Consider the following 19,502-nt stretch of genomic DNA (forward strand, 5'->3'; position numbering starts at 1 on the left):
TCATCATCCTCATCATCATCATCCTCATCATCCTCATCATCATCATCCTCATCATCATCATCATCCTCATCCTCATCATCATCCTCATCATCCTCATCATCATCATCATCCTCCTCATCATCATCATCCTCATCTTCCTCGTCATCATCATCATTTCTCCCATCAGGAGTTCTTGCTGAAGATCTTGTGTGTGTTCAGAAATCTGATGAAACTCAGTATTTTCCCTCGTGACTGGAACATCATGAGGCTCCTCACCAGCAAGTAAGACACCGAGGACGCACACCTGTTCACCTGTTCACCTGTTCACCTGTTCACATGCATCACTTTAACTACCAACATCTGTGTGTGTGTGTGTGTGTGTGTGCGTGTGTGTGTGTGTGTGTGTGTGTGTGTGTGTGTGTGTGTGTGTGTGTGTGTGTGCAGCATCATCCTGACCACAGCTCAGTACCTGTCTCCTGCGCTGCACAAGAACTTCACAGAAGCCGACTTTGACTTCAAGGTGAGTGACAGAGAGCACACCTGGGGGTTGCCATGGTAACGTGGTAACAGCATCTCAGCCGTCTCTGCTCGTGAAACTACGTCTATGAAAAGGAATAATCTGCTGATGATTCTCTGCCACCGTGAATGTGTCGTTGAGTCTTCGTTTGATATCGCAGAGACGAAATTTCTCTCAATTACAAAATTACAGGTTGTTTTTCAAACTTGGCAAATTAAATCTGCTGCAGAGATGTTTCCGTCTCTAAACGCACACCTCAAGTGTTTCATCCAGCAGCACTCAGAGTTAATTGAGGGACATCTCACTAACGAGTACGGTGCTTAACGTCCTCGTCAACAAGACAGAAACACAGAAGATGTTCACAACAAGTCTGTCCTCCTCAGGAGAGGCATTAAAGCTGCCGGTCTCCAGGGCTGGTGGTAAAGTTCCTGAACGTTTCTGTGCAGATCTGGTTTAGTGTTTTGTTTAAAGATGTAATACGTAACACAGTCAGAAGGCTGCAGGCTGCCGGCTGCAGGCTGCAGGCGGCACCAGGAGGAACACAAACTGTCGACTTCCTCAATAAGTGAAGCAGCCGAGTGTGTTAGTGTGGAGACGAGACTCTCTCTGGAGGCTCAAGGCCGTTTTTTTATGTCACCAGAGAAAACTGTGAGTCATCATGAGTCAGAGGAGCTTCAATGTTTTGTTTAACATTAACTTTCACATCATCGCAGCTGAATGATAGAAGCTGTGTGCAGAGTTCAGAGAGTTACTGAAGGAAGGACGGGCTTCACAGTCAGACTGATCTGGATTTTATTTTGGTCGAACATTTCATCTTATCACAAAACTACAGGTTGTGTTGCTTTAGTTTAAATCATATTTTACTGAAACTTTACTGTAGCTGTTCTTCATGAGACGATACAGTTGTGATTTCTACTTACAGAAGACGTCAGCAGTATATTATTATTTAAAGATTGTGCTCCTTTTCTCCTGAATGTCACAAAGTTACATGTTGTAGGAAAGAAATGATATCATGAATCAGCGATGACCATCTGAGATGTTGGGTTGAATATCTTTTCTCATTGTTCTCCACTGACGGAACAGTTATGGACTCGTAAAGAACACAGAACATCTCTGTAATGTGTGTGTCTGTTTGTACGAGCAGGTGTGGAACTCGTACTTCAGTCTGGCCGTGCTGTACATCAACCAGCCCAGTTTACAGCTGGAGAACCTGAGTCCTGCCAAGAGGAAGAAGGTGTTAGACAAGTGAGGACACACACACACACACACACACACACACACACACACTGAGCTGAACACACAGAACCTGACGATCCGACTCACAAACAGACTCGTGTGTCGTGTGCAGATAAAACGCTGAGAGTCAGAAGTTGAAAGAAGCCGTTTTCTCCTCTTTGAAGTGAAGCAGCGCTGCAAACTTGCCGACCTACTTTGTGAATCCTGCAGGAACTCGTCTTTACTCCAGGAAAGCTCGTTTCCCTCTCTGTCGGGCTTTTTTCCACCAAATACTCCCAGGAAACGAGGAGACTCCAGACACTGAACTCAGTCAGCGTCCTCCGGCACAAAGAGTTCCTGCTGCTGCTGCTGAGGAATCCTGGAAAATTAAGCAAATCACAGCCTGAGACGATTGAGACGTGTGAGATGAGGCGGCAGAGTCTCGTGGGACGGAGATGTTTGAACGGTGGAGGAAAGAAAAATATTAAAAACACGAAGACGAGACGCGACGAGTCTCCAGAGACGTGACCGTCTGCAGAGAGGACGCGATGTGATTCTGCTGATTCAGAAACAAATTTCACTTCAATATAATTCAGTTTGTTTTCTTTATCTAAAAAACGGCAGCTTCTTTGCTTCAATTCTGATAATATTTAGATTAATTGTTCAGACATCCAAGCATCAGTTATATTCAAACAGAGTCCCACATCAGATTCAATCAGGAACATGTGGACTTTACTTTAGAGAAGTCATGATTCTGATTCCTAATCGAGGATCTTTGGAAATTATAAGAATGAGAATCCAACACCGCTGAAGATTGTTGGATAGAGAAGAGTTTGAACATGTAAACGACGGTTTTCAGGGAAGAACTTTACAAATACAGACGTGAGAGTCACAAGAAATCAGACTGAATTGTAGATTTAAAGAATCTTGACTCTCTCTGTGACGTAATGAGATTTGCACTTCCTGTGTGTCCGTCTGCAGGTACGGCGACATGAGAGTGATGATGACCTACGAGCTGTTCAGCATGTGGCAAAACCTCGGTAAGACTTCCTGCACACGTCTCAGATATCTGCTGCTCCACCCTGCAGCCGGCAGGTGGTGCTGCTGCAGCTGCACGCTGGTCTGCAAGAGTTTCATTCAGTTAGTCTGCAGAATGACTGAATGAAACTCTTTGGGTTTCTATTGGTGGTTTGCAACAGCTACAAGCTGTTTGCAAACCACCAATAGAAACCCAAAGAGTTTCATTCAGTTGGTCTGCAGAATAAAATCTGATTCACTGGCTGTTTGACTGAAGCCGAGTTGGTTCCTGTCTGCCGGTTGCAGGTGAGAATAAGATCCATTTCATCCCCGGGATGATCGGCCCGTTCCTGGGAGTGACGCTGGTCCCGCAGGTGGAGGTGCGAAACATCATGATCCCCATCTTCCACGACATGATGGACTGGGAGCAGCGCAAGAACGGAAACTTCAAACAGGTCAGAGGATCGACTCCAGAGCAGCACCGGCACCTCAGAACCAGCACCAGCACCAGAACCAGCCGTCTGATTATTGATCTGTGTGTGTGTGTGTGTGTGTGTTCAGGTGGAGGCGGAGCTGATTGACAAGTTGGACAGTTTGGTTTCTGAGGGGAAAGGTGACGAGAACTACAGAGAGCTCTTCAGTCTGCTGTAAGAAACACGTCCTCCTCCTCCTCTTCTTCTTTAACTCTTCGTCTCTCGCTCTGTTTTTTAATCCCTCCGTCTCGTCCGGTTTCTCTCTCTGCTGACAGAATTAACTCTCACTTCTTCTGCTCTAACACTTCTGCTGTTGTGTGTTTGCTCTGCTCTGTGCTGCGGGACTAGAACCCAGCTGTTCGGGCCGTACCCCAGGTATGACATCACTACACACAGAGAAACACCTGACGCTGGTTTTTATTCTTCAGATAATCATTAAAGTGTTCTCCGTCAGCGTGAAGAGAAGAGCTGCAACAAACATCCTCTCTTCAGACTGTTTTATCTCACCGTCACTTCATATAGTGTGTTGATTCTCTCTCTGCACAATATCAGCTCGTAAAAGTCTGTTAATAAGCTATAAAAAAAATATATGATTCCTGTTGTTAAAATACTTCATGCACCCAAAGTTCAACCTTCCTTCTTTAGTTGAGTGATTAATTAAACGAGTGTCTGCTGCAGATTATGTACTTTTTGCATGAACAATATCATCAATTTAAACATGACAGCTGACTGAAGTTTACCTATTCAAGTTTTCTGAGTTTTTACATCCACGTCAAGTTAAACTCAGTTTAAAGATGCAGATGATGATCCAGTTTTCTTTTTTCCATTTGAACTTGAACTCTCTGATTTTCTTTAACTAACTTTTCGAAAATTAAAACCACTTTCTCTGCATCACGTCAGAGAATCCAGCAACTCCAGAATTTCTCGTCCAGTTGTTTTGTCGTTGTTTGTGAGGTTGTTGCGTTCACTGAGGCTGTAAATGACGTTTTTTATTCTCGTCACTTTGTAAACTCAGTGCATCCTTTAATTTGTGTCTCGTCTCTGTTGAAGTCTGCTGGAGAAGATCGAGCAGGAGACGTGGAGAGAGACGGGGATCTCCTTCGTTACCTCCGTCACTCGGCTGATGGAGCGACTGCTGGACTACCGGTAACACACACACACAAACACACACACACAAACACACACACACACTCAGATCTCAGATCAGATCTAAAACTAAAACTCTGCCGACCATCAGATACTGAAGACGGACAGAAACCTTTAGAACCTGGTTTCAGTGTTCAGAGAAACTAATGAGACCAAACTTCTGAGTTGGAGGAGTTTTATTGTGTTGTTGTTGTTGTTGTTGTTGTTGTTGTTGTTGTTTATAATCTGCTCTGTTGTGTTGTCGTCTTCAGTGACTGTATGAAAGGAGACGAGACGGAGAACAAGAAGATCGGCTGCACCGTCAATCTGCTGGTGAGAGTCACGTCGTCCTGATGCTTCAGACACACAGACGCTTCAGTCAGTCACAGTCTGATAGAATATGTGTGTGTGTGTGTGTGTGTGTGTGTGTGTGTGTGTTTTGTATCTCCTCAGAATTTCTACAAGTCAGAGATCAATAAGGAGGAGATGTACATCCGCTACATCCACAAACTGTGTGACATGCATCTGCAGGCTGAGAACTACACAGGTACAGCACACACACACACACACACACACACTCCCTGTCCTGTCCGTCAGGTGTGTGACTGCTCTGTGGCGTCCACAGAGGCGGCCTTCACTCTGCTGCTGTACTGGGAGCTGCTGCACTGGGACGAGCGTCCTCTGAAGGAGTTCCTTCATTACCCGGCTCAGAGCGAGTGGCACCGCAAAGAAGGACTCTGCCGCAAAGTCATCCACTACTTCAACAAGGGCAAGGTGAGACCGCACAGCTGCACACACACACACACACACAGCTGCACACACAGCTGCACACACACACACACACAGCTGCACACAGACACACACACACACAACAGCAGACCGGGGAAGATATTCACTGTGTCGTGGAGTCGGTGTCGACAGGCAGGAAGAGACGCTGGGATCAAATCATCCTCCATCTTTATTTATGTATTTTAAAGTAGAAAGATTTGAGTCGAGGGTGAGAAAAGACAAAAACAACGAACAAAACTAAACTGAGAGAAAGATCGAAATACAGCAAAACAGCTCCTTTTAAACATTAATCTGAGATATGACGACGACTAAGATCCAGTAAAACAGACGTGTGTCTCATGGAAGCTGCACAGGAAAAACACATCAGCAATTTTAAATCAATGCTTTATTACATTTTTGATGACACCACTGGAACATATGCAACTTTATTGTTATTATGACCTGCTGTCCTCCAGCTGTTTCCCTCAGCTCTCACTCACCTGATACATGAATAGATTGACTATTGATTAGTAATCAATACCTGCAGCTCTCTGTGGCCGCTGTGGCGTAACGCACAGTCAGCACTGTTCGCTTCTAATGGTTACTGTAAACACTCCTGTTAACTGTGTGTGTGTGTGTGTGTGTGTGTGTGTGTGTGTGTGTGTGTGTGTGTGTGTGTGTGTCTGTGTGTGTGTGTGTGTGTGTGCAGTGCTGGGAGTTTGGTATTCCTCTCTGCAGGGAGTTGGCCTTCCAGTATGAATCTCTGTACGACTACCAGAGTCTGAGCTGGATCCGGGTGAGCAGCATCAACACCAGAGACTCACACAGACAACGATGATGTCACTTCTGTTGTCTGATTGATGAGGGATCATATGTATTGACTGAATAATCAATAATGTCCCTCGCTGTTGTAATTATTAGAAGGGCGTTGTAAATGTGAGCTCATCCTCATCTTCCTTTTGCGATGTGTTTGTAGAAAATGGAGGCTGCGTATTACGACAACATCATGGAGCAGCAGCGCCTGGAGCCCGAGTTCTTCAGGGTCGGGTTCTACGGCAGGAAGTTCCCCTTCTTCCTCAGAGTGAGTTCAACCTTTATGTTTTGGATTTGTCGTTCAGCCAAAAATCTTTGGTGAACTGTTCCTTTAAACGTTGCTTCCTTGATGTAAACTTAACTTAACATAATGTTCTGATTCTGATTTTGATTCTTCACACCAGAACAAGGAGTTTGTTTGTCGCGGCCACGACTACGAGCGGCTGGAGGCCTTCCAGCAAAGGATGCTGGGAGAATTCCCACAGGCCATCGCGATGCAGCACCCCAATCAGCCGGACGAGGCCATTCTGCAGTGTGACGCTCAGTGTATCCTTCAGCCAATCAGAGAGAGTCTGTGTGTGTTCAGAAAATCATTAAGGTCATTAAAGGGATATTCTGGTGTAAAGTTTAATCCATGGTCTAAATCACCGTGAAACTGTGTTAGACTCCCTCTCGGAGAGATCAAGTTAGCAGACCGCTAATTTACGGAGTTTTATCAACCTCAGAAACGACCGCACGACAACAATACACTGCAGTAAATGGATCCAAATATAAACCGCCACCAAAAAGCCACAAATAATGCTCAGAACAGCACCAAACTTCAGCAACAGTACAAATAGGGTCTCAGCACATAGTCCGGGGCATCTAACCTCCGCTAGCTTAGCTGGATTTCTACTGAAAAGCTGACTAAATTTACCCTTCTTCTGCAGCAGCTTCCTGTTGACGGGAAGTCCCGACGAGTCGATTACCGAGTGCAGTAGAGTTCCGCGGCTCATGGATGAAAATGTATGATTATGACTCCATGGAAAAGCAATCAAAGTTCATATGTGTCTTACCTGCCAGTTTATAACAGTTATTATCGAGAGCGGACAGGGAAAAGAACGGAATTGAGCATTTCTAACCGCACTCGGTAATCGTCGCGTCGGGACTTCCCCGACCCGGAAGCTGATGGAGGAGAGTTGAAATCTGTTTTTAGCTTCACAATAGAAATCCAGCTAAGCTAGCTGTCAGCAGAATATCCCGGAATATCCCTTTATTCTCCTGCAGGAACTAAACTGTGTCTTCATGTGTGTGAACTGATTTTAGGCTCATAAAGTGTCAGTTCATGTTCACCACAGTCAGTTAACATCCTCCATACGTCCTGTTATATCTCTGACGTCCTCGGCTCAGACCTCCAGATCTACGCGGTGACACCGGTGCCGGACAGCGTCACCGTCCTCCAGATGGACCGAGTCCCCGACCGCATCAAGAGCTTCTACCGCGTCAACAACGTCCGCCGATTCCGTTACGACCGACCCTTCCACAAAGGACCCAAAGACCGAGACAACGAGTTCAAGGTGAGCAGGAGTAAAGTTCAGACGCTTCGTCAGAGCCGTTCTGACAGATCTCGGTGCTGCTCGTGTCGAGACGACCCGTTTGTCTCACCGCTGGTTGTTTTATGTGTTTCAGAGTCTTTGGATCGAGAGGACGACGCTGATCCTCACTCACCCTCTGCCAGGAATCTCCCGCTGGTTCGAGGTGGACAAGAGAGAGCTGGTGAGTCACTGACGAAGGAGTTTTATATTTAATGACAGATCAGTTATTATCAATCAGCCTTTTAAACTTCAATCCTGCACTCAGTTGGAGACACGCTGCAGTTTACAGGACGTGAAGTGTTTCATGTTCCTGCAGCTGCAAACAGAAACAAGATTAGGGAAGTTATCATGACGGAGCAGAAAAACTGATAATCCATCAGCAGGAAGTCTCTCATTGTGTGTCTGTGTCTCTCACCTCGACTCCCTTTCAGGTGGAGGTGAGCCCGTTAGAAAACGCCATCTCCGTGGTGGAGAATAAGAACCAGGAGCTGCGGACTCTGATCAGCCAGTACCAGCACAAGCAGCTGCACGGCAACATCAACCTGCTCAGCATGACGCTGAACGGAGTCATCGACGCCGCCGTCAACGGAGGCATCGCCAGATACCAAGAGGTCAGACAGGAAGACACACCTGAACCTTTACAAGTACAACCTTTAATTATTAATGCTAACACAACTCCTGCTAGCACATGAAGTGTCCTCTTCCTTTGTCTCCAGGCGTTCTTTGATAAAGATTACATCACCAGCCACCCTGAAGACACGGAGAAGATCACACAGCTCAAAGATCTGATGCAGGAGCAGGTGAGACATCATGAAACCTCAACATGCTGAACCAGACATGAACTACAGCCTGCAGGCGCACAAGAAATTATAAAACATGTCATTGAAACGTCATATTTGTAATATGCTTCTAAGATTATTGGAAAGAAAGGACGAGGAAAGTCAGAGCAGATTTATGATTAAAAAGAGGAATGTCCAGTAACAATCTGACGATGTTTTGGTATTCTCCTGCAGGTTCACGTGCTCGGAGTCGGCCTGGCTGTGCACGAGAAGCTGGTGCACCCAGAAATGCGTCCCCTGCACAAGAAGCTGATTGATCAGTTCCAGATGATGAGGAGCAGCCTCTGCCACGTGAGCGCTGAGAAACATTCAGTCAGGCAGCGTTTTAAACTGCAGAGCTCAAAAACACACCAACATGTTGTTGTTCAGACGTAGTTCTGTGTGTTCTTCATGACGCGATGAACAACTGTTGGGTCAGAACAGATTCCCTCTGTTGTAAACATGCTGAAGGGCGAGCAGCTAATTAGCAGCTTCATCAAAGACGATGTTATCGTGCTGCGAGCTAACAGAAGTGTGTCACCGCTAACAATCTGAACTTTTCACTTTTTTAGCTCCTAATTTAATTGAATGTATAGGAGCTTTAAACATTTACTTCTCAGAGCGTCATGTGATCGCTGAGGGCAGTGTGAATATTCAGAGCAGTGTTTCTATGTGGCTCTGCAGGGTCTGCCTGGTTTAGACAAGGCCGGCTCAGGAGCCAACACTCCCCGAGGGATCCTGGCCTCCCACAGCCCCATGAGCCCCGAGAGCTTCAAACTCATGCACCGGCACAGGTCAGCAACACACACACACACACACACACACACACACACTTTGCGCTCATCTCATTCACCCGTGACGTCACATCTTCATCCTCACATACAGTCGACACTCCTCGTCTCTTCAGAGTGCTGCAGCGATGATTCTCCTGAAGTCAGTTTCTCTCTGACGTCAGAACCACCGGGTTTGGATTATTTTCTGCAATACTCCAAAATCCAAGAGACAAACCTTATGAGCTCTGGCAAACAAAACATTACGACTAATTGCCTCTGCACGCATCATAAACAGATATTTATTTTACTGAAAAAGGAAAATAGCTCCTCTTTGCTCAGGTGAGCACAGAAGGTCAGAGGAGCAACTGAGGAGCCTTTTTCTTCTGGTGACACAATTTACTGTTTTCAGGTTTTTTTTCTGTGTTTCTGATGGCTTTTTTTTTTCTTTTTTGCCTGAGGCCATTTTTTTTTTATGAAAAAGTCTTACATGACAACAATTTTTTGCTAAAACAAAATTCATGCCTGACACCCAAATTGTGTTTCTTTAATTCAGGCTTTACACTATTTTTGATAAAAACAACATAAAAACACCTTTTTTTTTAATTCCGCACGTGACACCAATTTAGTTTTTGAAAACTGTTTTGAAAGTATTTTTTAAGGAAAAAACGTATTTGTCAGGATAAAAATCTTGGGATGAAAAAATTTTGGGGGGAGGAAAGATTTTTATGAAAAAATAAATAAATTTTTCAGAAATAAAAATATTCCTTTGGGGAAAAAAAATGGCGGGGGCGGGACTTATTCAGAAATGTTTTTTCATTTTCTTGAAAAAATTTCTTGTAGGGAAAAAAGCTTCTTAAAAAAAACTTACTTTCAGAAAAAAAAAAACTTTTTCAACTTTACTCAGTTTTACAGAAGAAAAGAAAAGTTTCTCTTCCTTTTCAGGAAAAAAAAAAAATTTTTCAAATAAAAAGTTATGGGAATAAAGTCAGAATTTGGAGGAAAAAAAATCAGCAAAAATTAAAAAAATTTGAGACAAAGCTTGAACGAAAAGTCAGAACCTTGAGAAAAAGTTCATTGAAAAAGTCAGAATTTGGGGGGAAAGTTTGAAAAAAAAAAAGTCAGAACCTAGAGAAAAGTGAAGGGAAAAAGTCAAAACATTTCATGCATGACACAATCTTATTTTTTATTTTTAAATCAATGTGTCACCAAAAACAATTGATGAGTCACACCAAGTAAAAAATGTTTTCATGTGGCACCAAATAAAAAAAGACACTCCCACAGTTTATTTCATTTGACATCAAGTGAAAAAATGTTTAGTTCACATGTGACACCAAATTAAAGTGAAAACTGTCTTTGTGACATTTTATTCAGATTGTGTTGAGATAGAATATTATGTTTTATCACCCAGACTTATTCCTGCAGCACTCGTCAAACTGATTTCATCTGCTGTCTCTCATTAATGATCAGCGCTGATTTCTTCACTTCATCTGTGTATCTTCTACAGTCGGCTGCACACATCAGACCATTCTTCTCTTCTCTTCTCTTTCTCTTTCTGTCTTTCTTTCCCTTCATGTTTTACTTCTTGCATGATCTTCTGCATTTCTTTTATTCTTCATGCATGTTCTGGTTGTTTGGTTGGACTCTGCACGGCTCCTCCCTTTGCTTCTGCCCTCTCTCTCTCCTCCCTCCATCCCTCTCCTTCTCCTCCTCTCCTGTTTTTTTTTGTTTGTTCCTCCTCCCAGTCCCATAGCTGTTTTGACTCCTGTGCGAAACTCCTCCTCCTCTCTCTCCTCTCACAACTCCAGTGAGACAGGAACCGTTGGCAGCCTGCTGATCCTGGCTGACGGGATGGTGGTGGAGCATCCCGAGGACTTCTACCGCATGCAGGTGAGCGCTGACCTGCACTGCCAGGCTTCTAAACAAACACTGTGATTGGTTCAATTAACTTATTATGACAACATCCTCATCTGCAGGCAAGCCCCTCCTCCTCCAGCCTTAGCTCCACCCACTCAGCGCCCTCCCAGATGATAAACTCCGCCCCCTCGACCATCAGAGGTGAGCAGCTCAGACGCTCCTCAGCTTTTTGTTTTACAGACACAAACGCCTGTCAAGTGTTTTACACAGTTGTGTATCTGTGTGTTTACAGTCGGATCACCGTCTCTGCCGGATAAATACAGACACAACCGAGAGATGCTGATGCTGCTGCCGCCGCACAGAGAGAGGCCGAGCAGCGCCATGTACACCAACATCACCGAGAACGGACAGGTGAGAGGACGCCGCGTCATCAAGCTGTTAGCTGAATGTAGAGCCGACAACTGAGGACTGTTTTATACTGATGAGTGAGAGAATACAGTCAGAAACACCCGTGAGGTCAAAGGTCGTGAGGACAGAAGCTAAATGTTGTGACGTTTGTGTTTTTCTCTTCAGCCAACCAACTTCCAGCGAGCGTTGTTCCATCAGGTGATTGGTCCGTGCAAACCCTGCAGTGACCCCAACCTGTCTGTGGCTGAGAAAGGTAACGAGCTCACACACTCACACACACGCTGACTGACAAGGTGCGCAAAGTTTTTATTATCATTTCTATTATTTTCTCCTCACTTCTTCACCTCCTCCTCCTCCTCCTCCTCCTCCTCTCCTGCAGTCCTCACCACTCCCAGCAGTTGGAGTTTGGACAGCGGGACCAGAGAAGCTCTCCCCTTCCTGTCAGCCCATGTTGGAAGTGTCATGGCGCCTCCTGTTCCTCCACGCAACCTTCCTCATGGTATGACTCTAGTGCTGACTCTGCGTGTGTGTGTGTGTGATTCACTGATTGTGTGCAAGATATAAGATTTTATCATGAATCAGGATAAAAACACAGTCAACTCACTAAATTTTTATAAATAAAATAAATAAATAAAAACATTTTATCACATAAATTCTGTAAAAGTCTATAAACATTGTGTGACATCAAATTCCATTTGAGTGAAAAAAAAGCATGTGTTCATGTGTGACAATATTTTTTTTTCACTTCATTTCAGTAAAAGAAATTTGTTGAGATAGTTTCCATAATATTGACATTTATTATCTTATATTGAGTCAAAATTTTTAGAAGAATTTTGGAAAAAAATCAGAATTTTGAAAAAAAAAATCAGAATTTCGAAAAAAAAAAAAAATCAGAATTCTGAAAAAAAAAATCAGAATTTTGGAGGAAAAAAATCAGAATTTTGGAGAAAAAAAATCTGAATTTTGGAGAAAAAAAAAATCTGAAATTTGGAGACAGAAATCAGAATTTTGGAAAAAAAAATCAGAATTTTGGAGAAAAAAAATCAGAATTTTGGAGAAAAATATCAAAATTTGAAAAAAAAAAAGTTTGGAAGAATTTTTTGAGAAAAAGTCAAGGGAATAAAAAAAGAATTTGGAGAGGAAGTCTTAAAAAAATGGCAAAATGTTGAGAAAAAGTTTGAAAAAAAAATCAGAAGTTTGAGAAAAAAGATGAGGGAAAAGAGTGTAAATTTTGAGAGAGTGTTAAGGATAAAAAAAGTCAGAATTTGGGGGGAAAGTTGAGGGAAGAAATGTCAAAATTTTGAGACAAAGATAAGGGGGAAAAGTATGAATTTTGAGGAAAACTTAAAGTAAGAAGCTTCAAAAAGCTAATGGAAAAAGTCAGAATTTCAAAAGTCAAAAAAATGTAGGAATTTTGAGGAAAAAGTTTGAAAAAAAAAGTCAGAGGTCATAAGATAAGAGAAAAATAATGAGAAAAAGGATAAATAAGTCAGAATTTTGGGGGGAAGTCTAAGAGAGATAGAAAAACAAGCAGCACGTGTAACTCTGTAAGTGATCCTCTCTTCCTGCAACCTGATTGGCTGTTCAGCGTCCTCTTCTGTTTAACGTAGAGACTGTGAGGCGTCTCAGCGACCCATCTGCTGTGTCAGCGGTTTACAGTGATTGTGTCAAACATTTGTTACGTTTTAGTAAAGAAATGAGGTTGAGATAGTTTCAATTATATTGAAGTTTATTATATTGAGACAAAATTTTGAGAAAAAGTTCAAGATAAAAAATCCAGAATTTGGGGGGGAAGTAAAAAAAAACAAAAGATCAGAAATTTTGAGAAAAAGTTTGAAAAAAAGTCTGAGACAAAAAAAAAATTGCTGTCGAAAAATAAGCAGCATCTGAAACTACAGGATGAGTGTCTGCCTGTGTTGTGAGTCTGTGTGTGAGTCTGTGTGTGCTGTGTGTTCAGGTGTAATGTCAGACTGTAGCTCAGTGATTGACAGCTGCTGTGAACAGGTACACATCTGCCGACAGGTGAACTCTCCCTGCTGCTGAGAGGACGACGTCACCGAGAGTTTGTTGATACCAACAGAAAATTATAGAAAGAAAAGAAGTTTAGCAGCTGAAACACCTCCGAACACCTCCCTCCTCCCCACACTCCTCCTCCAGCTCACTTCTGCTCCTCTTCTTCTACTTCTTCTACTTCTCCTTCTTCTTCTCTAGTCTGAGGTGTGTGTGTGTGTGTGTGTGTGAGTGTGTGTGCATCTCTCTCAGTCAGTCCTGCTGTGTCTCCCCCTGTAGGCCAACACGTGTCGATGCACTTTGACGCTTTCCACCACCAGGTCAGCGACCTCCCTCCAGCTCTCCCTGCGCGCTCCTTAAGAAAGGTACCCTCCTCCTCTTCCTCCTCCTCCTCCTCTTCCTCTTCCTCTTCCTCCTCTTCCTCCTCCTCCTCCTCCTCCTCCTCTCCTCTTCCTCTTCCTCCTCCTCCTCACTCCTGCTGTTGGTCTGGATGACTGTCTGTCTGTTTGCCTCCCCGAGAAAGAAAAGCTGCATCACTCTCTGTGTCTCTTTGTGTCGTCCTGTTGGTTCTGTTGGTTCTGTTGGGACCGTTTACACTAAATGTCGTCACGTGGTGTTTCTCTTCTTTTCCTCAGCACCACCTCTGCACCTTGACTGTAATAACACTTTATATTATATTCATCAAGAAAAACGTTTTATTTGTTTTACTTAACACGCTGTAACTTTCAGGTAACTGCACAGATGTGATGCTGAACTTTACTGACACAACCAGCCAATCACAGACGGACTTCATCCATCACTTTTAGTTTCTGAATAACGTTCTGGATGTCGACACAGTTCAGTGTCAACACTGACTTTAAAATAATAGTCTAAAAGTTCAGAAGCTTGTCACGGTTTTTATTCTAATTCAAAAATGTATTGAAATGAGTTTTAAATTCTCTCAGTCTGTTTTTCTTTCTCTTCACTGCAGAGAAAACAACTGAACGAAGCTAGCTTAGCGTTAGCCTTCAGCGTCACCTGTCCTGTGTGATGAAGACGATCAGCTGACAGTGTCGATGAGATCAGAGATCCTTTATTGATTTGTTTTAGACGAGGGTTCACTCTGGACATGTTTGAGAAACTGATCTGTAACAAACTGAACTTCTGTCTTCTGCTGTTTGTGATTTGAATCTGCAAAAAGGCATCAAGATGAAGTCAAGCTATTGTTGTAAAATAACTCCATCTACCCCTAAAATAAATTATAGTTAGAAGATATAGAAGACATAAAACAAACAAATCTGCTATCTTCACTAATCCAGATGTGATATTCTAACAACGGCAGCTGTCAGTACTGAATAAGAAGTTAAAAAGTTAAAAGTTATGGAGAGAAAGTGCCGGCAAAAGTCGGTCTGGTTTCCATCTCGTCTTGTTTTGGACGTTGGAGTTGAATGTCCGTTTGAACACACAGTGAATGTTTACATCCAGAGAGTCGTGGTGACTCTGTTACCTTCAGTCCTGTTTCACACAGATGCCTCTCAGCTTCATGTTCGGTTGGTTTTCAGGGGATAATCCCACAAACTGAGCTCCAGAGAATAAATGTGTGTTTGTCCTTCTCTTCACTTTGGATTGTGCCAGTGTGAATCGACTCACCTCCCTCTCTCTCTGTAGTCTCCCCTGCACCCTATACCTGCCTCGCCCACCAGTCCACAGTCCATCCTGGATGGCAGTAACTCCACCTTGTCGGGCAGCGCCAGCTCCGGAGTCTCCTCCCTCAGTGAGAGCAACTTCGGGCCCGCCTCCTCCTCCGACCCCCCGGCCAGTCGCACAGACACCCTGGACTCCGTCCCCAGCAGCCAGGCCTGGACCACCGACCAGGAAGACCTGGACTCGCTCTACCAGCCCGTCAGGTACAGCATCTCCGAGCCCGAAGTCCTGGACGGAGTCAAACCCCCACCCTGCCGCAGCCACTCCGCCCCTGGAGGCGTCGCCCCGGCCCAGGCAGGAGTCCAGATCCAGCCCCAGGCTCCGGGTCCGGGTCCGGCCTCCACCGGAGCTCCACAACAACCTCAGCAGCAGCAGCAGGACGGGCTGACGCTCCCGCAGCACCACCACTACTACCACCACTTCCACCCACACTACATCCCCCACCACCCGCCTCTCTACCACCTCCACGAGCCTCCCCCCGCCCTGCCCCCCAAGCCCTACCTCAGAGAGGGGTGCATCCCTGAAGAAGACCCCCTGAACACCCAGTGTGCTCCTGCTCCTCCTCCGGCACCTCGACCGATGCCGCGCAAGATCTCCCAGCCGATAATCGCAGCGACCAAGGACGAGCAGGCTAAAGTGGCGTGGGAGCACGGCATCAGCGAGGAGTGAGGGGCGACTCACGACCACGGTGACACTCGTTGATTTAACAGGATATAAACTCTTTTGGAAAGAGAGAAGAGAGCGAGTGATGACCTGTCAGCTGTCCTGGTTCAATAACCAAACTAATCACTAAAGATAAAGGTTGTTATTGATCGGCTCTCAGCGTCCGTTAACCAAACGACCTCCCTCCTGTCGCTGCATCCTTAAACGAGCACATCAAGCTTATAAAATAATATTTAATCAGCTTTTTTTCACTAAATCCGTCATAATAATGTTCACAGATACGTATTTCTAAACCGCACAGAAGTTTCTAATGTTACTTATTGATCATTTCCATTGATAACACAACACAAACATCAGGAGGTCAAAGATCCTAGACTCAAATTCTAACTTAGATTTTTCTCTGAAGACGTTTCGACAAGCAGCACTTTAACAAAAAACACCAAAACACATTAAAAAGAATCTTAACATATTTTTTATAAAACCCAGAACTGTGAAAGGAATCACAGATATTGACGACAAACCGATGAAAAGAAAGAAATTGTAATATGAGAAATAATAATCGAGATCGTCCAACTTCAAACAGACTGCTGAAACTAAAAACACACTTTATATTTTCCAACAAGAAACATGTAGATAAATGTAATTCTCTATATAAGAAGTATATAATTTATATTTAATCGTTCTACTTTTGATTGAAGGTGTAGAAATATGCAAGATAAAAGGCTTCCGGAGCCGTCAGTAGCTGCTCGGTGACGACACAAACTTTCGCTTCACAAAGTTTCAGAGTCGACAAATAATTTAATTTAAGCTTTTGATGTTAAAAATGAGCCGTGAGGGATTTTTTCTTTAATTATTTAGCTGAGGAGGAGTGAAGGGAGGAAGCTGAACACGTGCGAGGCGTCAGACGGAGGGTCTTTATAGAGAATATTAACGATAATAAACACACACTTTTTGCCATTTTTTTTATGAAAGTGATGAATTTTTTAATCAGGAAACTGTTTTGTATGTTTGGCATGTTGAGTCGTTGGAGCTGAAACAGACTGTGAGCGAACGACTGGAGAACTTCTGTCTGCACTGAGGACTTTATAGTTTTAGGAAGAAGAAGCACTTCGATCGTGACGGATGATTTACTCTCGGTGTTTAAATTACTGTGAAGGACTTTTTTGTATTTTGTTTGTTTTAAAAAGACGTTAAGCTTTTTACTTTTTAGCCACCAGCTCAGATTGTGTCCTTCCTGTCGTCCTGTAATCCAGCGAGTCTCTCCTCGCCCTGTTTAGGCTGAAATGAACAAAACTGAACTGTGAACAGCTGTTAGCTCGTCTGGTTTAGCTTCCAAACTATCAAACCTGTTTTAACCCGCTCAGTGTTTCCTGCCTGATGTCAGATCACAGCCACACTTTAACCACAGAAGAAGATTATGAACTTATTAATGTGCACAGATCTGAATCATAAAGTCTCAAAGAACCTCTGAAAGATAAAAGTTCTGAATTAATAAGACGTTAAAAGACACGGAAACACCGGAAATCAGTTAGCATGTTAGCATGTTAGCACTTCCTGTTCCCTCGTCTCAAAGTCAGTTTTCAAACGGGTTTTCAGTTAAATGTATGAATTAAGTTGTGTGGTTACTACAAGCTGAACATATTTACACCTTTCGCAACATTAAATACATAATTTAACGTCCCACAGTTTAATTCTGAAGCTCTTCATGTGCTAAAAACAGTTAGCGGTTGCTAACGAGTGTCTGAATGAGACTACAGAGGCTGTCGGGACATTAAACGTCTCATCGAAAGGCGTTTCTACGTCACATTTATAGATAAACGTAGGCGTGGAAATGAAGCTCGAGCACTTATAAGAGTCAGACGTATGCACAGCTTCATACAATTGAAAAAAACTTTGAATAGTATCTGTCTTTACGTTAATCTACAGTTTGATGCCCCAGATGTGTTAATCCGCGGCTGTAAATAGTCCCTCAGCAATGACTCTGTTTCCTCCTGTTTACAGTCTAATACAACTGAATGAAAGTTATAATGTTCAGTTTGTGTTGAAACTGTTTTAAAGAGCTGTTTGTGTATTATAGTCGACCTCGCTGGCAAACACAGGGTGGACAGAATAATAGAAACAGCTGTCAGCTCCACCAGCTGCTGTTTAATTGATCTAATAACATCAAATGTTGGTTTTAAATCTTTTGTTATTCAAACTTTTAGTTAATATGAGAATGATTATTTCCAGCTAATGTTCTTCTTGATAATTACCTTCACACATTATGGTGTAATACTTTTCTTCCCTGCACCTGAAATGAGAGAACGTCAGCACAATCTGAACATCATGAGCTTCATTTAAACAGTGTAACTGCAGGGTTGTTGTATTCCACTGCATTAGTTCAGCCAGTTTTACCAAATAAACTGGATATATAAAGAAATCTTGCAGTCAAACCTTCACACGATGTTTGAAAGATCTTTCACGTCTAAAAAAAAAAAGAACTAAGAACTATGCAAAGCCCGTCATGATCAGAGATTCTTTTTATTTTGACGTCCAGTTTGAAATAAGTTTTTTCACTTTGTTTCTAAGTTGCTTTAACAAAACACAAACGATGAGCATGCTCGAGAGGAGTTTAGTAAAAATGTGGAACTTTATAAAAGTTAGTTTCCTGTAAGAAGAGCACACGGTGAGCAGACGGTCAGCGAACACGTCGTGACACTAACACACTGAACACAAACTGTCTTGTTGGATCAATGTGAAGGGAAGCCGACGGTGAGTTGTGTGTACATAAACGAGGACAGAGTGTATTTATACTGATCATAAAGGGCAAACCTTGTATACATGTAGATTGTGATCGTCTTGCCTTGTACTTTCTGATGTAAAACTGTTTTTAAACCTAAACAACACAACTTCCTTTTGTCTAATGATTCTGATGATTTCAGGGCAGCTGAGCGGAGGTCCGTTATTATTTTGTGTATTTTGCATCAACGACAAATCCAGATAGTCGAGTTACTGCGACGGTTTTCCTTTGTACAACGATGCTACTGAGTATTTCTTGTATATAAAAGTCTCTATTGTGTTAGCATGGGTGTAAACTGTGTATGTGTAGGACAGTAGATGTAAATACTCACGTTCTTTTTTTTTTCCTACTCACTAAACAAACTGCTGTGTTGTGGATTCATGATTAATGACAAACATTAAACTGTAATGTTTTATTGACTCTGCTGTGATTCAGCCGGCTTTCATTTCACCTTTAGATCAGTGTTGAAATACTCTGTTACATGTGAATCTTTAGTTTAGTTTTCACGACGGACAGCAGAGTGTTTGAATAAAAGCTGCAGGGACTCAAACTTTCCTCTGATCGTGTGTATAATGATAAAGATAAAGTCAGCTGTCCTGCAACAGTTGCACTGGATCAGTAACTAACTACTGATGTGTTAGAACGACATTTTGATCATAAAACAGAAAGAAAACACAAAAATACTTGTAACTGCTGCAACTGACAATAACTGACATAACCATCAGCTACAATGTAGGGGTGGGCAAAAATATCGATACGGTAATATATCGCGATACATTGCCGCCCAATACAATATTGATTTTTCAACTCCAAATATCGATATATCGCCGAAGAGCGACTCTGCTGTGCGGCAGGTGTATTTCTGTAGTAGAGAGAGTGGCTGAGGTCTTTGCAAAATGGATGGCAAGTTAACAACGCCTCTGCAATTTAAAGTTGACGTTTGGAAGCACTTTGGCTTCAAAGTTAAGAGAGATAGCAAGAACAACGAGCTGGACAAAGAGAATATTACCACCCGGAAATTTCATGGGAATTA

General features: G+C 43.1%; 1 protein-coding gene across 7 annotated transcripts; it reads left to right on the forward strand.

The window, feature by feature from the left end:
* The first annotated feature begins 103 nt into the window (after window positions 1–103).
* On the forward strand, window positions 104–17,209 carry LOC115583217 (dedicator of cytokinesis protein 3-like). Of its 7 annotated transcripts, none has more exons than XM_030419806.1 (27): window positions 104–261; window positions 424–499; window positions 1,641–1,741; window positions 2,693–2,751; window positions 3,035–3,183; window positions 3,290–3,375; window positions 3,550–3,576; window positions 4,252–4,347; window positions 4,599–4,659; window positions 4,780–4,873; window positions 4,952–5,100; window positions 5,804–5,890; window positions 6,071–6,175; window positions 6,312–6,453; window positions 7,297–7,463; window positions 7,576–7,662; window positions 7,913–8,092; window positions 8,198–8,281; window positions 8,495–8,611; window positions 8,963–9,093; window positions 10,815–10,959; window positions 11,046–11,127; window positions 11,219–11,337; window positions 11,500–11,587; window positions 11,714–11,833; window positions 13,597–13,709; window positions 14,992–17,209. In XM_030419806.1, the coding sequence occupies exons 1-27, from the start codon at window positions 206–208 to the stop codon at window positions 15,694–15,696; spliced, it is 3,426 nt and encodes a 1,141-aa protein (XP_030275666.1). In that variant the 5' UTR covers window positions 104–205; the 3' UTR covers window positions 15,697–17,209. The 7 variants fall into 7 exon arrangements, with proteins under 7 accessions (XP_030275666.1, XP_030275668.1, XP_030275671.1 ...); XM_030419808.1 differs by having other exon boundaries at window positions 13,624–13,709; XM_030419811.1 differs by having other exon boundaries at window positions 10,878–10,959.
* Window positions 17,210–19,502: the final 2,293 nt, after the last annotated feature.

This window comes from Sparus aurata, chromosome 6 (assembly GCF_900880675.1).
Source record: "Sparus aurata chromosome 6, fSpaAur1.1, whole genome shotgun sequence".
Taxonomy (NCBI): domain Eukaryota; kingdom Metazoa; phylum Chordata; class Actinopteri; order Spariformes; family Sparidae; genus Sparus; species Sparus aurata.

What these genes read in the sequence shown, in the direction of transcription:
- LOC115583217 (XM_030419806.1), top strand. Translation starts at nt 206, where the DNA reads ATGAAACTCAGTATTTTCCCTCGTGACTGGAACATCATGAGGCTCCTC. An exon ending in ACCGAGACAACGAGTTCAAG is followed by an intron (nt 7,464 to 7,575) that starts GTGAGCAGGAGT and finishes TATGTGTTTCAG; the next exon opens with AGTCTTTGGATCGAGAGGAC. An exon ending in CGCCCCCTCGACCATCAGAG is followed by an intron (nt 11,128 to 11,218) that starts GTGAGCAGCTCA and finishes GTGTGTTTACAG; the next exon opens with TCGGATCACCGTCTCTGCCG.